This window comes from Clytia hemisphaerica, unplaced genomic scaffold (genome assembly GCF_902728285.1).
Source record: "Clytia hemisphaerica strain Z4C2 unplaced genomic scaffold, Clytia hemisphaerica genome assembly, whole genome shotgun sequence".
Taxonomy (NCBI): domain Eukaryota; kingdom Metazoa; phylum Cnidaria; class Hydrozoa; order Leptothecata; family Clytiidae; genus Clytia; species Clytia hemisphaerica.
In genome coordinates, this window is record NW_027103621.1 from 598,170 (window position 1) to 615,081 (window position 16,912).

At 35.0% G+C, this 16,912-nt stretch overlaps 1 protein-coding gene across 6 annotated transcripts in view; it reads right to left on the reverse strand.

Annotated features, from left to right (window-relative positions):
- Window positions 1–2,947: 2,947 nt before the first annotated feature.
- Window positions 2,948–16,912, reverse strand: part of LOC136802378 (serine/threonine-protein kinase PLK1-like) — a 40,444-nt gene continuing 26,479 nt past the window's right edge. For 4 of the 6 annotated variants that reach the window (XM_067059111.1, XM_067059112.1, XM_067059109.1 and 1 more), the window contains 10 exons: window positions 12,857–13,087; window positions 11,214–11,321; window positions 10,077–10,193; window positions 9,435–9,652; window positions 9,013–9,108; window positions 6,918–7,405; window positions 6,179–6,482; window positions 5,522–5,651; window positions 4,761–4,877; window positions 2,948–4,044 (listed from right to left, as the gene is read on the reverse strand). In XM_067059111.1, the coding sequence (XP_066915212.1) occupies window positions 3,832–4,044; window positions 4,761–4,877; window positions 5,522–5,651; window positions 6,179–6,482; window positions 6,918–7,405; window positions 9,013–9,108; window positions 9,435–9,652; window positions 10,077–10,193; window positions 11,214–11,321; window positions 12,857–13,087 (2,022 nt within the window). In that variant the 3' untranslated portion in view covers window positions 2,948–3,831. Of the gene's footprint in view, window positions 4,045–4,760; window positions 4,878–5,521; window positions 5,652–6,178; window positions 6,483–6,917; window positions 7,406–9,012; window positions 9,109–9,434; window positions 9,653–10,076; window positions 10,194–11,213; window positions 11,322–12,856; window positions 13,088–14,000; window positions 14,327–15,578; window positions 15,689–16,912 lie in introns of those variants that run through there. The other 2 variants (XM_067059113.1, XM_067059114.1) reach the window with 2 other exon arrangements.

A 16,912-nucleotide genomic window follows, 5' to 3' on the forward strand; every position in this document is an offset into this window, starting at 1 on the left:
TAGTTCAACCTTAGGTTATGAAGTTTGTTAAGTTTCAAGGCAAACAAAAGAGTCCTTCGGAAGATATGGGACCCGAAATACCCCTTGGTAGCACTTTTCTGTGAAATATCAAATCTCCAACTTATTACTAAAAACGGGGGTTATGTTATCTTTTTTGAACAGTGCAATTAAAAGTTGGAAAATGTTAAGTGTTGGTGCATTGGTATTATTGGTATCATTGATTATTTCGAAACGAAGTGAAATCATATGCAATATAATTGTTTTTATTGAAAGGATAAGCATGAACTTATATTGCCTTTGTTATTTTTAAGTCATTAAAGAACTTTGCTAATTCCCAAAACACTAAACACAGTTTGGCTATGAGGTCATTAAAGAGATTGTAAAATATGTTATGATCGAAAAACTGTTTCATCAATCATATCACTACCCCCGTTTTTAGTAATAAGTTGGAGATTTGATATTTCACAGAAAAGTGCTACCAAGGGGTATTTCGGGTCCTATATCTTCCGAAGGACTCTTTTGTTTGCCTTGAAATTTAACAAACTTCTTAACCTAAGGTTAAACTACCACTGGTGTAAAAATGAACGTTATAGCATGAGTAGAAAAAAAGCTCAATTTTTACAATCGCAAATTAAACCGCTAAAAATCGCGAATTTTTCAAACAAAAATACATTTAAATATAGCGCTTTTGATTCTCTAAAGCAAGCAAAAAAAAGTTTCATAATTATATTGACTATCAAAAGTTACAGGCATTCTTGTTTCCACTGCCAATTATATCTGGACAGACTTTAATTCGAGTTTCAGTGTTAGTTCGAAAATTCAATTAAGCCTTAGTTGAATAGTAATTAAGCCCATTTGAAATGCAAGCAGAACAAATTTAGCGTTTGTGTGAAAACCACGCGTTTTTATAAGTGGTATTTTCTATCCAAGAGTTTTATCTCTAGCCCTATCGGGCTTTTAAACATAATGCGTTGAGACTCATAGCCGAAGGTCCAGTGAAGTTAGTTACGGTTAATCAGATAGCTTGATATTATTGGCCAACATAGACATAAACCTTCGATATGGACCGGGAGGGTACTAGGGTTGCGAGCTGACGGGGGGGGGGGGGTGTCGCCCAACTTTCGACCATCGGACCCTTACCGGGACTAAAAAGGAGAAAACAAAGGAAAATTTTGTGAATTTTATGACCCTTAGCGGGACAAATTTGACCAAATTTCGGTCTTTCCGGGGGTAAAAAGTTGAAATTTTCCTACTTTTCCGACCCTAAGTGGGACTGAAATTTGATTTTCTGATTTTTCCAACCCTTAGTGGGACTTTGGAAATCCAAAAAAGGTACCCTTAAGGGCGGCACATACCGTACCCTTCATTTACCTAAGTACACCCCCTCGGGTATGGACCTGAGTAAACCCCATTTTGGCCTACATGTTTTTTTTTACAAGCATTGCACTCTAGGCTCAGATATGGGGAAAAATTAAGCATATGGCAAGCATTGCTTGAGCCTACAAAAAAATATTTTTTTCCTGATTTTGGCTTTTTTTGGCTGGAATTTAACGGTATTTTCAGTATTTCCCTAAATTTATGCTTTAGATTTAAGCATCCCCTCAAGCATTTTTCAGCCTTATTAAGCTTTCGACCTAAGCATCTCTGAGCCTGTTTTCGGATTTTTGTATGCTTATAAAAAAAAACATGTAACTGTTTTCCAAAGTCAAGACAATTCATTGAACACAAATCAAAACTACTTATTGTTTTCTTACTAAAAGTTAAAAGTTTTGAACTAAATGCTGTCTCAATATAATTTGCAGCGGAGACAAAAAAGACTGATAATTTTTGATAGAATTTAGCTTATTGAAAAGACAAACAGACAAACAGGAGTGGAATATATTTATCATAAAGAAAAAACTTGAAAAATATCGGAAAATGAAGTTGAAGAAAATCAACTTCTTCAATAACCTTCCTATTATTATCATTTTTAATAAAAGATCTGCAGGTCAAAGTTCCCTAGTCATCTGATATAGGATGGCCTTAGAAGTACTCGAATAAAACTCGCTAATCCCAGAAGTACAGAAGTATTGACATATGGAATGGTCTTGGAGTTGATGTTGTAGCTTCAACATCTGTCGCCAACTTCAAAGAAAAATTGCTCACAGAATGGGAAAAAGATCTCAATAAATTGTCAAATGTTAAGCATGATTATTTCATAGAGGTCGATAGACCTGGGAAATATAGTGTAAATAAACTTATGTACCTTCGCTGTGATTTTTAGGCTTCATTAGTTTTGGTGGCTATGCAAAAGGTTGACTGGATGTTCTCAGTTTTTGGATAAAAATTGAGACTTTCGTATTCTCATAGAATTATTCTTTAAGTAATAAAGCTTGTAAATTCAGATTAGGTAGTGCTTTATAAGTGGAGATACAGCGAATCATTTTAGTTGTTTTTTTTAATTTTTATTCTTGATACTTTCTTCATCAAATTTATTTTCTTTTTTTTTAATCCATAATAATTCAAAATTATAATCTCATCTTCTTGGGAAGGGAAGGAGTTTTTTTGAAAGATGTACCCTAATGGTAGCACTACTCAATGTTGGTGAAAAGATGTTATAAATTGACCAACAACGAGTAGTGCTACCAGTAGTCAACCACTTTTCTTAAAACTCCGATCAAAGATGGCGGATATAGGTATATAAAGGTTAGTGACCACACCCTAATGTAAGATTGCGTTAAGGAAGGCAGGGGAAAATTTGAAAAGCGTGGCGATAACCTTTGATTTAGATGCTAAAAATTCTGTGTATCTGTTATCTTTAACGAAAACAACCTGTTATCTGTATAGCTAAAAAATAAGAACCAAAATATGATGAAATATTTGATCTCCAAAAGAAGAGGGTGTGGTATAAAGGGATGGTGATCAGAAAAGGGTGGCTATAACGAAAAATGGGAAATCTAAACCTTCATCAGTATAATACTTATATATAAATTTCTTTACTTTGATATAATATTCTCATAAAATCTAAAATTCATATGTACAATATTTAGGGAAAGGGGGAGTTATAATATTATATAATTTCTCTATCTAATATTTTCAGTATTTTATACAAAGGGGGTTCGAATATTTCGTATTTAAAACAATTTTTAAAATCCGTATTTTTTCTAAAAGAGTGTTCAAATTTCTGTTAAGTACTTTTTCCATATAAAATTGATGGCTTTACTTAAAATTCTTACGATATACCAGAAACTCCATATCCAAAATTTACTATAATGTAGCAAAAAAGTCTCGACGTAAAAACGCTCAAAGTATAAAAATCGCGGTAAAAAGTCTTTTTAAAATTACTGCCATACATTAATTATCCAGTACGCCTATCTAAGGTTTTCATTTATTTTCAATTTCTTCATAGGTAACTTTGCCAAGAATGAAATTCTAATAATATCTGGCTTTGTCGAGGATTCAATGAGTCGTGATTTTTTTGTTAGTGGGATTGAAGAAGGTATTCGAAGAAGATATACGGGAAATTCAGCGGTATTGTGATAATACGGAACTGCAAGGAAACTGCAACGGTGGAATTATACGATAAAGTCTTCGGTTTTTACATTATGGAGGCAATTTTCGTTTTTCGATTATGGGTCATTTCAGGAGAAGCAGTTGGTATCGAATATTGCAACAATCCAAACAGAGAATTTTTGATAGTTTTGTCGGTAAAGGAGCAGCATAGGTCAGCATCGCATAAGAATCGTCTTTCATATGCAAAGTTTTCGCGTCAAAAAATCGGTTAAATCAACCACGCATGCGTCAACTAGAACACAGACTTCTCTCCACGCGCAATCATCCAATCAACTTTCTTCATTTCATATCATCTAAATACATTTCAGCAAGTTTATGTAAAACCATTAGACAATATTGTAAGCGATCATTAATGTCATCATTACAGCCTCGCTTTGAAACCGAACGTAATGACGTAACGTAACTTTCACGGTTTTGATTGATATACGTAACAACATCTTGGTTTTGCTCTGGATTGATGATAATCTTGGTATGGTCTGATAAGAAGTTGACCTGAAACAGGGTAAAAATAAAATATGAATTAATATTTCAATACGAACAGCGAGTGCATAATTCTGAATTATCCCCGAGTCACGGTTCGTACCAACTATCAGTCAATTCAACTATTGGTTATTAATTACTACTTCAAGGTTTTAGCAGAATAATTATTTTTCAAATTTGAAAAGTGAAACATCATTATGTCTCTTAGGACTTATAAGCTTGCATCAACCACTTATCTCTTCGTTACATTATCCGTCCACAATAAGGATACAAAAATAATTTCAATAATACACGCTTTTCTTTTATAAGAATGGTGTTTTCATTTCATCATGGATATTTTTAGCTTTTTGGCGAATATCATCCTAAAATATTCTTAGGGCATTCTTAGGTTAAGATCGAAATTTAACATGTAATACACGCCTGAAGAATATTGAGCGTTACCGGGGTATTATTGGCAATTTACAGGTGAAAATGCTTTAAAAAATGGCATTCTGAGGTTCAGTGTTCAGTGTGTATTTTAAAATCAGACGGTGACGGTATTTAGGTACATTTTTGCTCTGTACAAGCCGGTGTGACGGTGTTGTTATTTTTTCGATTTTCGGGATTCCTGGATTCAGCAAAAATTTTGACGGGAAAACGGTATTTCGAACCCCTACAACCCCCCCCTTATAAAGTATATTCTTGTATAAAATGTATATAATGTCAGTTAAACAACCATTATGGCCTACCTGTAGAGTTCCATCAGAGAGATACATGATCATTGCTTTGTCAGTTCGAAACCAAATGTCTATGATTGCCATCTCTGAAAAGACATCGTGTTTGTTGGCGTCCTTCAAATCACCGCCCTGTTGAACGATAAAACAATATCAAGTTACAAGATTTTAAGTCAAATACAAACCTCAGATTATCTCCGTTAGATTCTGTACAGTTTAGTTCCAAACTCTGATCCCTTTAACAAGAACTTCAGTTTTATTAACTCCACTTTAATTGGCCACCTTATTAATTAACAAATCAATCCTGGTGCATTTGCTCACAAAATCTCATTTTCGTTCTTGAAGAATTCCGACAGGGTTTTTGAAATATACAGTTAAGTCTCCATAACTCGAATACGCACGAGGAACACAAGAATGTTCGAGTTAAGGAAATTTCAAGTTACAGAGTAAGTCATTGTTAACTGAAGGGACGGAAAAACTTGTTCGAGTTGACATTCTAGTAATGGAAATTCGAGTTAAAGTTACTCTACTGTACAAACCTATATTAAAGAAAGGTCTTCAAACAGGGTTTATAAAAACAAGATTTAACATGAAAAGTAGCAAATACAAAATGACGACAAATTACTTTGAGCCAAGCAAGGTCAAATTGAATGAATTTGATACTAAACTGCAATAATATCGAGGGCTCGTCCTAGCTTTCTAGAGGATTGGATTAACTTAACGTAATTTCAACAAATCGACCAATCAATGCTCTAGAATTGAATTAAAAGATTTACCTTCAGAAGATGACGTTCCATGTAGTTGGAGAAATAGTTGAGAAGAGTCACTTTTCGATTCAAATCATCGGGGATGTTGGAAACACTGAATCTAAAGATGTTGCGATCCTCATCGAAGTATTGTAAACGCCTGAAATGAAAACAAAAATTCATAAAAAATTGGTCCTAAAACGATTTACCACAGAAAGATATCGTCAGTAGACCAAATTCTTTGAACAAAGCGATAAATGATACCGATGCCTTAGCTAAGATATACTCAAACAGATTATCAGGCACAAAAAACTTAATTGAAAAGTCAATTCGACTGGAGAATACGTACATTCCTTAGGTAAGCAAAATTCATCTAGGTAAAAGAGTACTAGCAATGACATCCTTATCGAAATGTTGGTAAGTTGGCCACTGAAGGGGACTGGTCACCAAGAAGCAACACATTCCACAAAATAAATAAACATTAACTTCGCAAAAAATCTAGGAAATTGATTTCTATCTTTTTTGAGTATCAACGGAGAATGTAAATCTAGATAGTGACACCAGCATCACCAACGTGACTGAAAAATTTGTCGGTTCCAAATGGCATTGGTGGATATTAACTAATTAGTAATTCCTTTCAAAAACACAAATTGAGTATTTAAACCCTCAAATGAAATTGATTTATACCTTTTTTGAGTATCAACAGCCAACGTTGTGCCATCATTATATCTGACCACAATACAACCATTCGAAAGTTGTCCACCAAATCCATACTTGTTACTATAATCAACCCATTTGGTAATCCACAACCTATTCTGTTGTTGGAAACCGGATTCCATGATGGAATTATCTTCTTCCGAATCGGAATTACCGGTTGAAATCGGATCTGAGAGTTCTGTACAGTGTGGATCAGGCATTTGTCGTAGACAGTTGTCCAATCGATCGTATAAAAGTTGTGGGTTGCTGTACCCGAATGATGGTTCGTTTAATTCTGTTGTGAAAAGAAAAAAAAAGTTGATGTTTTTTCAGTCAATTTTGGTTACACATTGGACATACTTGTACACTAAAGAGCAGGATGTACATCAGAATATCTTATAAGACAAAAACGAGTCATCGGGAATTAGGACAGTTGTGCGCATCAAACTTCCTGTTATCCGAAAATCGCCAAAGAAAATTGTTAATACAATTGAGTCTCCGTAACTCGAATCCACACGAAGAACACAAACTTGTTGGAGTTAAGAAAATTTCGATTTATGGAGTATTATAAGTCATTTTTAACTGAAGGGACCATAAAACTTGCTCGAGACTTGAACGAGACATTCGAGTTATAGATTTGAGATAGAGAGACTACTGTAGAGTGTAATTACTGTTCAATCTTCATGATTAATGAGATGACATTAAAGAAAATCAAAGAACAAGCAATTACCTTCTTCGTCTGTTAATTTTTCATCATGGTGATATGAATCTTCGAAACCGCTTTCGTGTTGTCTCTCCTCATCTTCTGACGATAATTTACGATCACGCAAGCTCACTTTCGATAAGGCGTCTTTAACGACCGTGTCTACTTGATCACGAACATCACGCTTATTATTAAACAGTTTATTATTACGTGTGCTACCAGCTCTTTTACCGTGAGCCGAATTTCGGTTTTTCAATGATGTGAATTTTGGTGGCGCTACACAACAGATTGAGGGTAACGAGCGCGGGAAAAATCCCCGAGTAAAGAATTCATCATTTAAAACACCGTCTAGACGCGGACGATCTTGTGGCCGCTCACTGAGGAATTTTTGGATAAGCTTTGCAGCAGGTCTTGAGACTTTTGAAGGTATTGCGTATTCGTTATTTCGGATTCGTAAATAAGTGTCTTTTAAACAACTCGTCTCGAAAGGCGGTCGCCCAACCAATAGTGTATACCTGAAAGAGAAATATAAAACTTAGAAATGAAATCCTAATACAGCAGAGTCTCCATAACTCGGATCCGCACGGGGAACACAAATCTGTTCGAGTTAAGGAAAATTTTAGTTATGGGGATTCGTGCTAAAGAAACTCTTCTGTACTCCAAATAGAGGTTTGTGATATTTTGATAAGTTACGTAATTTTCCCCATTATGGACGTAAACGTTCGAATCTGTAGAGGCGATCCTTACGCAAATCGAACGTTTGCTTCCATTATGGCAAAGATTCCGTAACTTAACAAAATATGAAAAGCCTCTGTAGATTTAAAATTTTAATTTTAATTTTATATTTAATTTCATGTTTAGTTTTATCAAGGTACAGTTTAATAAAAATTTAACATGGTTTAAAGTCTTAGCTTTTATCTAATGAGTATCGTACAAGTGTTTAGTAGAGATTCTGTTGGAGGATATTATAGTAATTTAGTCATAACGAAGTTTGTGTGTATATCAAAAATGATGGTGCAAGGCCGCGTACAAGTAAATACATTCTAACAATTATATAATTACAAACATTGAACAACATAACATTTAGGTATTAGACGAGATCAATTTAATTTGTTGTTCTACGGGCAGATCGTTTGTAAGATATGAGTCGGTCGGTCGGTAAAATAAAAAAATGATTTTAAATAATCAAGGAAGGTAATTAGGCTTTAAGTAATATTTTCAAATAATTTTGGTCGAAAATTCATCATCATCTTTGATGGAGTTTGTAATAAAATCTTCCGTACATAGAATTCGATTCAAGATTTTAGATTCTTTTCAACTTTTTTTAGTGTAAATTTTTTTAGTATTAGAAATTTGTGGCAAAGGAAATTCAATATTATTTTTTCGTTTGCAGCAAATGCTGGTTCGGTCGCGCCCGTTGAGCAACAAATTAAATTGGTTTCGCCTAAATGCAAAATCAAAAACATACAATAAAGTCACATACCTTTTTGTGTGCGTTCCCAAAAGAAAATTTGAAGGTTTAAAAAATTTCGTAGCAAGTGTATTGAGGGAGGAAAACAAAAAACGATACAATACAATACAATAACACGAATACAATCTACAATTCGAAATGTATAAACATTCAGTCATTAGAGTTACGTCATACATACAGTCAGTCATGCTGGTCGTGCATCCAAGACTTCCCAGCTGGCACACAACGTTGTTTCAACGTTCATCTAACGTTATTCGAGCGTTGTGAAGATTAGATAAACGTTGAAACAATATTGTGTGTCAGCTTGGCTATCAGGTATTATCGAATTGTTTAAAAGTAGTTTTAAAAGTTTAAGATTTAAAATTTTATAACTGCATTATACAATTGCTAATTTAAAAGCGATCTTATGATTGCTACTGTCGTTGGCAAATAATATGGCACCTTAATAATTGTTGATCGAGTTGTTACGGTACAGCCTAAGAGTTACCTCTTCCAGTTTAGTGTAAGTCCGAAAACGGAATTTTGAAATATATTCCGCACTTAAATGGTCAAAGATTGATGTCACCTGTCTGGTGAAAGTAAACTAATTCATGTAAAGTGAAGCATTGCGTTCACAATAACACAATCCATTTTAGAGGATGAAAAACTTACATAACACAGCCAAGAGCCCATGTATCAACTTCATAAGAATGCCCTGTTTTACTCAACACCTCTGGTGCAATGTAGTTTGGAGTACCACACACTGACCTGAAATAATAAGATAAAATACTATTCAGAATAAAGACGTTAAAAATCATGCTAAGAATAATTACTTTAACCTGAAATTGAATGAAATGACTGAAAGTTTTTAAGCGGTGTATTGTGCCTAAAATATCTAAATTTTACTCAAAAGCGAGAGCAATTTCAGGTTTGAAGTACTAAAGAATGTAAACAAGCGAGTCTCGACAATAGCTTATTGTTTCTTATAAAAATGAATTTTTACTGTCTTGCATGGAAATCTAGAGTATGTTAGAGCATATTAGCGAACTCGTATTCGGAAAACTAAAGCTACACAAGAAAACAAATAATCGTACATTTCTTTCTTTCCGTCTTTATCAGCGCGTACAGCTAACCCGAAATCTCCGATTCGGATTTCCATCTCTTGGTTGATGAACAGATTTCCCAGTTTGATATCCCGATGAATAATACTTTCATTATGGAGATAATGGACTCCTTGGACAGCCTGTGCCATGAAGTATCGAACCTCTGGTTCTGTTAATGTACGTCGTTGTTTTAAGAGTTGAACCATAGACTACAAAGGAGAAATAAAATAGGTATGAGGAATTTAAAACCGTATTCACTCTATTTAGCTACTACTTGATGACCATATCAGCGTAATTGAAACAAACTCCCTTGGTTCAAACTCGCATGGTTTTCACATGGTTAGCAAAGAAAGAGCGCACACTTGTAGACTTAGAAAATCTTCAAAGTACTGACGCAACGGTACCATTTGCATTCAACGCATTTAACGTTTAGGAGATTATAATTCAGTTTCAGATAGTCGAGGTAAGTTCCGAGGTAATTTACTAACAAAAACACGTGAATATCGTGATTGAAATAATAATTATAAATTTATTTCAAAATTTTGCTGTTAAAAAGGGAATTTCTTCATGTCTCAGGCCTTACGGCAATCATCAGGGGTGTACAAATCTACTCACTCAAAATAATATTTATACCTTTCTATTGCAGAGTTCGAGTAGAATATAAACATTATCGTCATCTTCGAAATAACAATAGAATCGAACAATAAAGTGCCCGTTAAACCCACGATGCAATTCCACCTCGTTTGCAATCTGTCAAGACAATAGAAAATGTTAACATGAGAAAACATTACGTAATGACTTCAAAAAAAAAAACACTATGTAATTTTAGCGACCAATAAATATATGTTGACGTTAAGATGTTTTCAAAGTCGTTATGTAATGATTTTGCCGCTAATTTTTGGAGTCAAAATGGTATTGTGGTTTAGCAAAATTGGCAAGATTTGCTGTTCCAATTTTTCGTAATTAAGGCTTTCTTATCTTACTTATTTTCTTGACTCAAAAAAAGAGTCGAACATTGGGTCTTTAGATTTTTTTCAAAATAGAGGCAATTACTACTCTACACCTTTTTTGGGGGCGGGTGAATAGTACTCATATCTTTCTAGGAAAACTATAAACGACAGAAAGCGAAACTGATTCATATGATATGACAATCTTGCGGTCGTTTTATTCAATAAAAGAATCGCAAAGTTTATCTAAGATACGTCAAATGAGACAATATAAGAAATTAATTGAAATTTAAATTCAAAATGCATATAATGAGTGTATTTAATATTTATAGCCTCAAAAATGGACGAGCAAACCAGCACCTTGTTAAAAAAAAGCGCACAATGTTCTTATATAAAAAACGTGTAATTGTAAACTTTTATTCAAACGATTGTTCAATAGATAAAACAAAAATGTACTCATGAATAATTTTCAGAATAGTTGTATGGAACAACAGAGTATTGAGCATAGCAGTGATTCATCTAGATGGTGGGAATGGATGAGTCATGGCTATTCAATTGGTGACGTAATAAAATACTGACATTTGCATATTTTAGTTTAGCACGCATGTTGAACCTCAGCAGGTATTGCGTGGACACATTCAATCACGCGACGACAACATTATAATATTATGTTATACTCAATTCATGACATAACAATAAGGCTTGGTTAATGGGGCCAAAATTTGGGCAGTCCACAATTTTGAGGTGTTGAATAAAAATTCAATACAGTAAATTAGCCAGTTTCACGCCCACCTAGGACTGAATAAGGCTGCTGAAAACAAACCTTTTGTTGTTGATGTGGTTTAGCGATACGTGCTTTTGCGATGGCCTTGCAAGCATATTTCTTGTCTGTTTGAATGTCTGTCACTTCGTAGCATCTGGCAAATCCACCCTGTTCAAAAAATCATTGAAAGATGTTATGATGTTACAGTCCGACCTGTTAACCCGAACCTTCGAACATTATTCAAATATCTTTCTAAACTGCAGCTAACTCTCCCTAATTCGAAGTCGAACTCGAAGTCTATTTCTTTATAGAAGCATTGTGCGAGGGATTCCTTTTGACGGGGACTGAGAATTAATTCGAATTATAGAAAAGATTCGAATTAGCGAGAGGCCACTGTATCCCGAATGTTAGCAGGTGGCAGCTTGTTTTGCTGGCCTTTTCCCAAGTAAAAGTATGGACTTTTTGCTAGTTTAGTTGCCAAAACATCAGGCGACGGACAAATAAAAGTAGATCTCGATCAAATGCTAGCTAATAAAACGGGCGCGTAGATATTGCGCTGTTGAAACTAGCCGGATTATAGGAGAGATCAGACTTTGAGTTTCTATAAGAACAGTAGAATGAAAAATAAGCCTGACTAGGGAAAATTAATATTTTGGATCACGTTTAGGAAAACCCTATGTGGAATGACGTCAGAAACTCTGTAGGGCCCGATAATTCCCAAGTGTAAACAGCTGTGAGACTATATTGATGACGATTTTAATTTAGGATTCAATAATTTTTTCTTTTTTTCAGTTTCATCTTCATAAATTGAAATTTGCTTATTGGTTCATTACTTTCTCTATTGATGACTTAACCGTTTTATAAAAGTGTGATATTCCAATTCAGCATCACAAAGCAAAATTTATTTTCAAAAAAATTGAAAAATGAAAAAAGAAAAAACACAGCATCATTGAGAGATACTCAAATCCTAAAAAGAGACCGCTATCAATAGTTTTAATCGCGAAGAAACTCGAACAATTTTCGATTTTTCATTTGGCATTTGAAAGAAAAAATGCAATCAAAAATTCCCAGCATCTACGCAGATAGAACAAAGGTTGAAAAAGACCGCTATCAGTAGTTCACAATATTTCAGGACGCAAACAATCACTGCCCTTAAAAAACTTAGGACTCGATGGTTTACTCCGCATACCCTATCCTAAAAAAAAGCACTGGAAAATCGCGTCTGTCCCATTCAAAACTTTCCCTTTCAGCTTTAAACAGCTTAATAAATTCTCCCATTTCACGAATCCGGAACTCTTAAAAATGCAAATTCCACCCAGGAAAAATAAAATCTTTTCCAAATGAGGGGGGGGGGTCAAAATCCATTAAATATCGCTTTCACGTATAGAGTATAGACAAACGAAATACCGTCGTTTTTTATAAGTACCCAATTTCCGCACTAAGATTCCTTTGCCACCTTTCTAGTAGCGGAAAAAGACCGGGACTTCGGGTAGTTGAAAATAAGCCATTCGGAAAGTTTGGCAGTTATAAATGGGTAAGCAAAAAATTTTCCGTACCTTTAGAAACAAACCCTTTCCAATCCTATGCCTGTTACCCCAGGTAAAATAGCAAAAAAAATTTCGGAAAAGTTACAAGAATCTTAGTGCGGAAAATTGGAAAAACGAAATACTGATCCACCAGACCCAAAATTAATTCATTTTTACCTTGCCCATAAGTTTTCCACGTAGATATTTCTTCCCCGTTTTACTGTCATATACATATTGTCCAACCTCGGGTAAGATGGGTTGGTTTTTAGAATGTTCCTTATGGTGGTGCTTATTGGTGGATGCTGAGATTGCATTCTCATTCTTGTTACTGGTGATGATGGGTGCAGCTTTGGCTGAATTGATGTTTCGATAGTTACTCAACATCCTGCGTAGGTGAAGCTTCTCAATCTAAAGTAAGGTGAAGTGAACATGGATTAATTGTAGTGCCTATAGACCGTAGTCTACATTCTAATTGGCCAGCTATGACATGATTAATTTTTAGGACTTATCCAATATCACGTAGATAAAGCATCTCAATCTAAAGTAAGGAAGAAAGAGAACATGGATTTGTTGGAGTGCCTATAGACTGTAGTCTACACCCTGAAGATCTAGCTTTGCCAGCTATGACATGATTAATTTTTAGGACTTATCCAATATCACGTAGATAAAGCATCTCAATCTAAAGTAAGGAAGAAAGAGAACATGGATTTGTTGGAGTGCCTATAGACTGTAGTCTACACCCTGAAGATCTAGCTTTGGCATGATGTTTTGGGAGTCATCCGATATCCTGCATACTGTAGATGAAGCTTATCAATATAAAGTAAAGAATGAGAAAACACAAATAGGTCTCAGTGCCCACAGATTATAGTCTAAAGCCTGAAAGAGAGTAGCTATAGTAGATTTTAAGAAAATTCTACGAAACTTAAAACTTCTCAATCGAATAAGAAGACAGAACAAAAATATATCAAAAGTGCCTACAGATCTAATTGATTTAGTCTACACATCTTAGAACGCGGCTGGAAAATCTATTTCATCAAAATTAACGTTTTGGTAGTAAATGAATAAACGCAAATTTAAGTTTCTCAATCTGTAAAATATCGAGTTGATAGATATTTGCATGGTTGCCGATAGATCATTTTGTCTAAGTTGCAACTAGAAAGGCTACACGATAAGCGATATCGATGGTTAAGTTTTGCTTCTAGGGAAGGAATTTTCAAGAGACGCCCGTGAGATGTGCTTTTGAATAGCGACCTTTGTAATAGCGACTTTCAAAATCAAGCAAAGTTTGCGGTTTGAATAATTTTGCTCAAATACAACTCACCAGTTAAAGTAATTTGAAGGTTAAAATGTAAAATTTAGCTGCAAAAATGCATTTAACATAAAATTTCAACCAAGTAAAAAGGCTCCTGTAATGCCAGTAAAGATATAACACAATAAACCAGGTATAAGAATCGTATACATAAATCTCTAAAAAAATCTTTGTAAAAAATCACTTCTCTTGCAAGCCGCTGTAGCAGTCTTTCATGCACTGATATTATACAGCAAATGTTTTTTTGATATAAAATAAAAAAATGCTTGCAACCAGATTTTCTTTTCATCAAAAGTAGCTTCCTTCAAGCAATTTTTTCAAGCAAAATTTCTTGCTTTGCGACGCTCCCTAATCAATTATATAGTAGTTTAAATTAAAAATGAGCAATTCATGTGTCGTAAAATCGCGTCCGCTGATTGGCTCAAAAATTGAATACTTGAATTTGATTGGTTTACATCTAAAAAGTGATACACGAATTTTTGAATTTCGTGAATACTTCGTCAACTCATAAAAAAATGATCAATCAAAAACTTTTTCTTTTCAGATTCTTTTTTTTTTTTGATGAAAACAATTATACCTGAATATGTTTGCTGTGAAAAATCGATTCTCAAAGGGGAATGCTGCAAAAATACTTCAAATATTCAATATAGCTCGCATCACTGAATATCTTTCTCACGCCTATTTTTAACAGCTGCAGAAAGTCAGTCATGAAAACCTTATGGCGTTGCGTTTGTACACTGAAAAAAACGGCAAAAACAACACGTCATAAATGATAGATAGGCTGATTAACGAATAGCTGGTCGAAGAAAGATTCGAAAATATACCATTTCTCATGGAATATTTCCACACAGAAACCCAAAAATATTTGAAAACCATTGTTTGGTTAGCAATAGACGATATCGGCTTCACATGAAAACTCAGATTTGACCCCCGAGAATTCTCCACAATGCTTTGTGCGGAAAATCATTGTGGGCAATATTCGGGGGTCAAATCTGAGTTTTCACGTTAACCCGATATCGTCTATTCCGTAGAGGGACCAATAGGCGGATTTAAGACAATACAGCAAGGACGTCGAAAACATGCGAAGGTTAAAAAACATTAAAAAACAATGAAATTACAATTACAAATCTCTTCATCTGAGTTCGACAGGGTCTAAAACCACCTATGGGGGGGGGGTGCAAAGTAACTATCAATGCCTGGTGAAAGAACTTTACTCTACAATATAAATTTTAACCCCTCAAAGTCAACCACCGTAGGAGAGAAATTTGGCCAACATCGTCCGAAATTAACGTTTTTAACGTCTTTAAACAAAGCACGGGCAGGGAAGCCATTCTGCACCGCCGGGCTGCGAACCTACTTCAGAGACTTATTTAGGAATTCTAGAATCGCTTTTATAAGGTTTACGACTTTACGTTTACTCTTATAAGCTCTCAGGCAAGACATATCCGGAAAGACCGGTCAGTTACCATATGGAATTCTTCAAAACGACGCTATCAAAGTCCTCTCGTCGACGGTAAAATTCATAAATTTTCTTCATTTGCATTTGCGAAAACCTTCTGTCATGTCCCGTCTCAAACCAAAAATACTTACACTCATTTTTTAAAACAACCATAATTATTTGCATTCATTCGAGCTTTGGTACTGACAATCTCAAGTGTTTTTGAAAATGAAGAAGATGTGGAATAAAGAAGTCGTTACAAAGAAGCGGAAAAGAAGAAGTCATGATAGTGTGGAAATAATAGAGAAATTGACGTCAGTTTTTTTGAATCAAGAAAGAGCAGAGAAAAGTTGATCCTCGTTCCGCAAGTCCACTCGCTTAAACTTTATCTTCGGTTAATCTCTACTTTAGACAGTCGACTTTCTTGTCTTAGAAGCCTTAACTACCATCATCTTGACAAAAGTTAGCAGAAAATGCGCTGGCAATACAATTCGGCCTATTTTGAATCTACTGTCTATGAATTTTTGAAAATATTTGAAACCGCCTACTTTCCTTCAACCTTCTGCAGTGTCTCTTACATCGGGCAGAGGAGGTAAGGAGCCGACCGATCTAATTTCGCGCAACTTCAGATATCTATTAAAGCACTTTTCTTAGGCTTCCAAAATCAAAACTTTTGGAAATATCGAATGTGAAAGTTATTGTTAGAAATCAGAAAACAACGAGGTAGGAAAACGGCGTGTTATCAATGCACGGCTAGATCATGTCATGCTAAGGCGCTGCGGTATAGTGTTCATTAACCTCAGGTGACTGAGGTTCAATTCCTACTCGCAGTAGTTCTCTTGGGAAGTGTACAAACTCTCGGCCGGGTTAACTCATGCCCAACCTCGATCCCTGTGTATTATCAGCTTTTTGATTCTTACTGATAGCGCTAGATAATACACTCTGGCGTCAATCAGTAACGTAAATAAAACCTGGGATACACGGGGACGAGGTTGACTCGTGCCTAGACGATCCTATCGTCTACACAGTGTAACCAAAAAAGGGAACAATTCAGGATGCGGGATAAATTTGAAATCACAGTTTACTTTGGGGTGGAGTAAACAGTGGTCGCCACTATTACCACTATTACCACTCTACTGCACTATTTTTTCCCATAAACTGCCGTGATGGCTGTAAAATCTGCGTTTATATTCTTCCCACATTTAATATCCCACTAACGGACGATGACATCATCTAACTCATGCCATGTGATTGGAATCGGGTAGTCGGCCAAAGGTGCTTACGAGGCAGCGCTCATTGAAAATTGGTCATGGAGTCTCCTGCAACTCAACCAAATAAAAACGTTCATCTAATAGCATACCGTAGTGATTCTAAAAATAGACATCAAAATTGTTTGTCCGAGTTTTAATCCCATCATCCTTTGCATTAATTGCTTTTGCAAGTCAATTACACTTATTGACAATACAAAAGTAGTAATTACGCAATA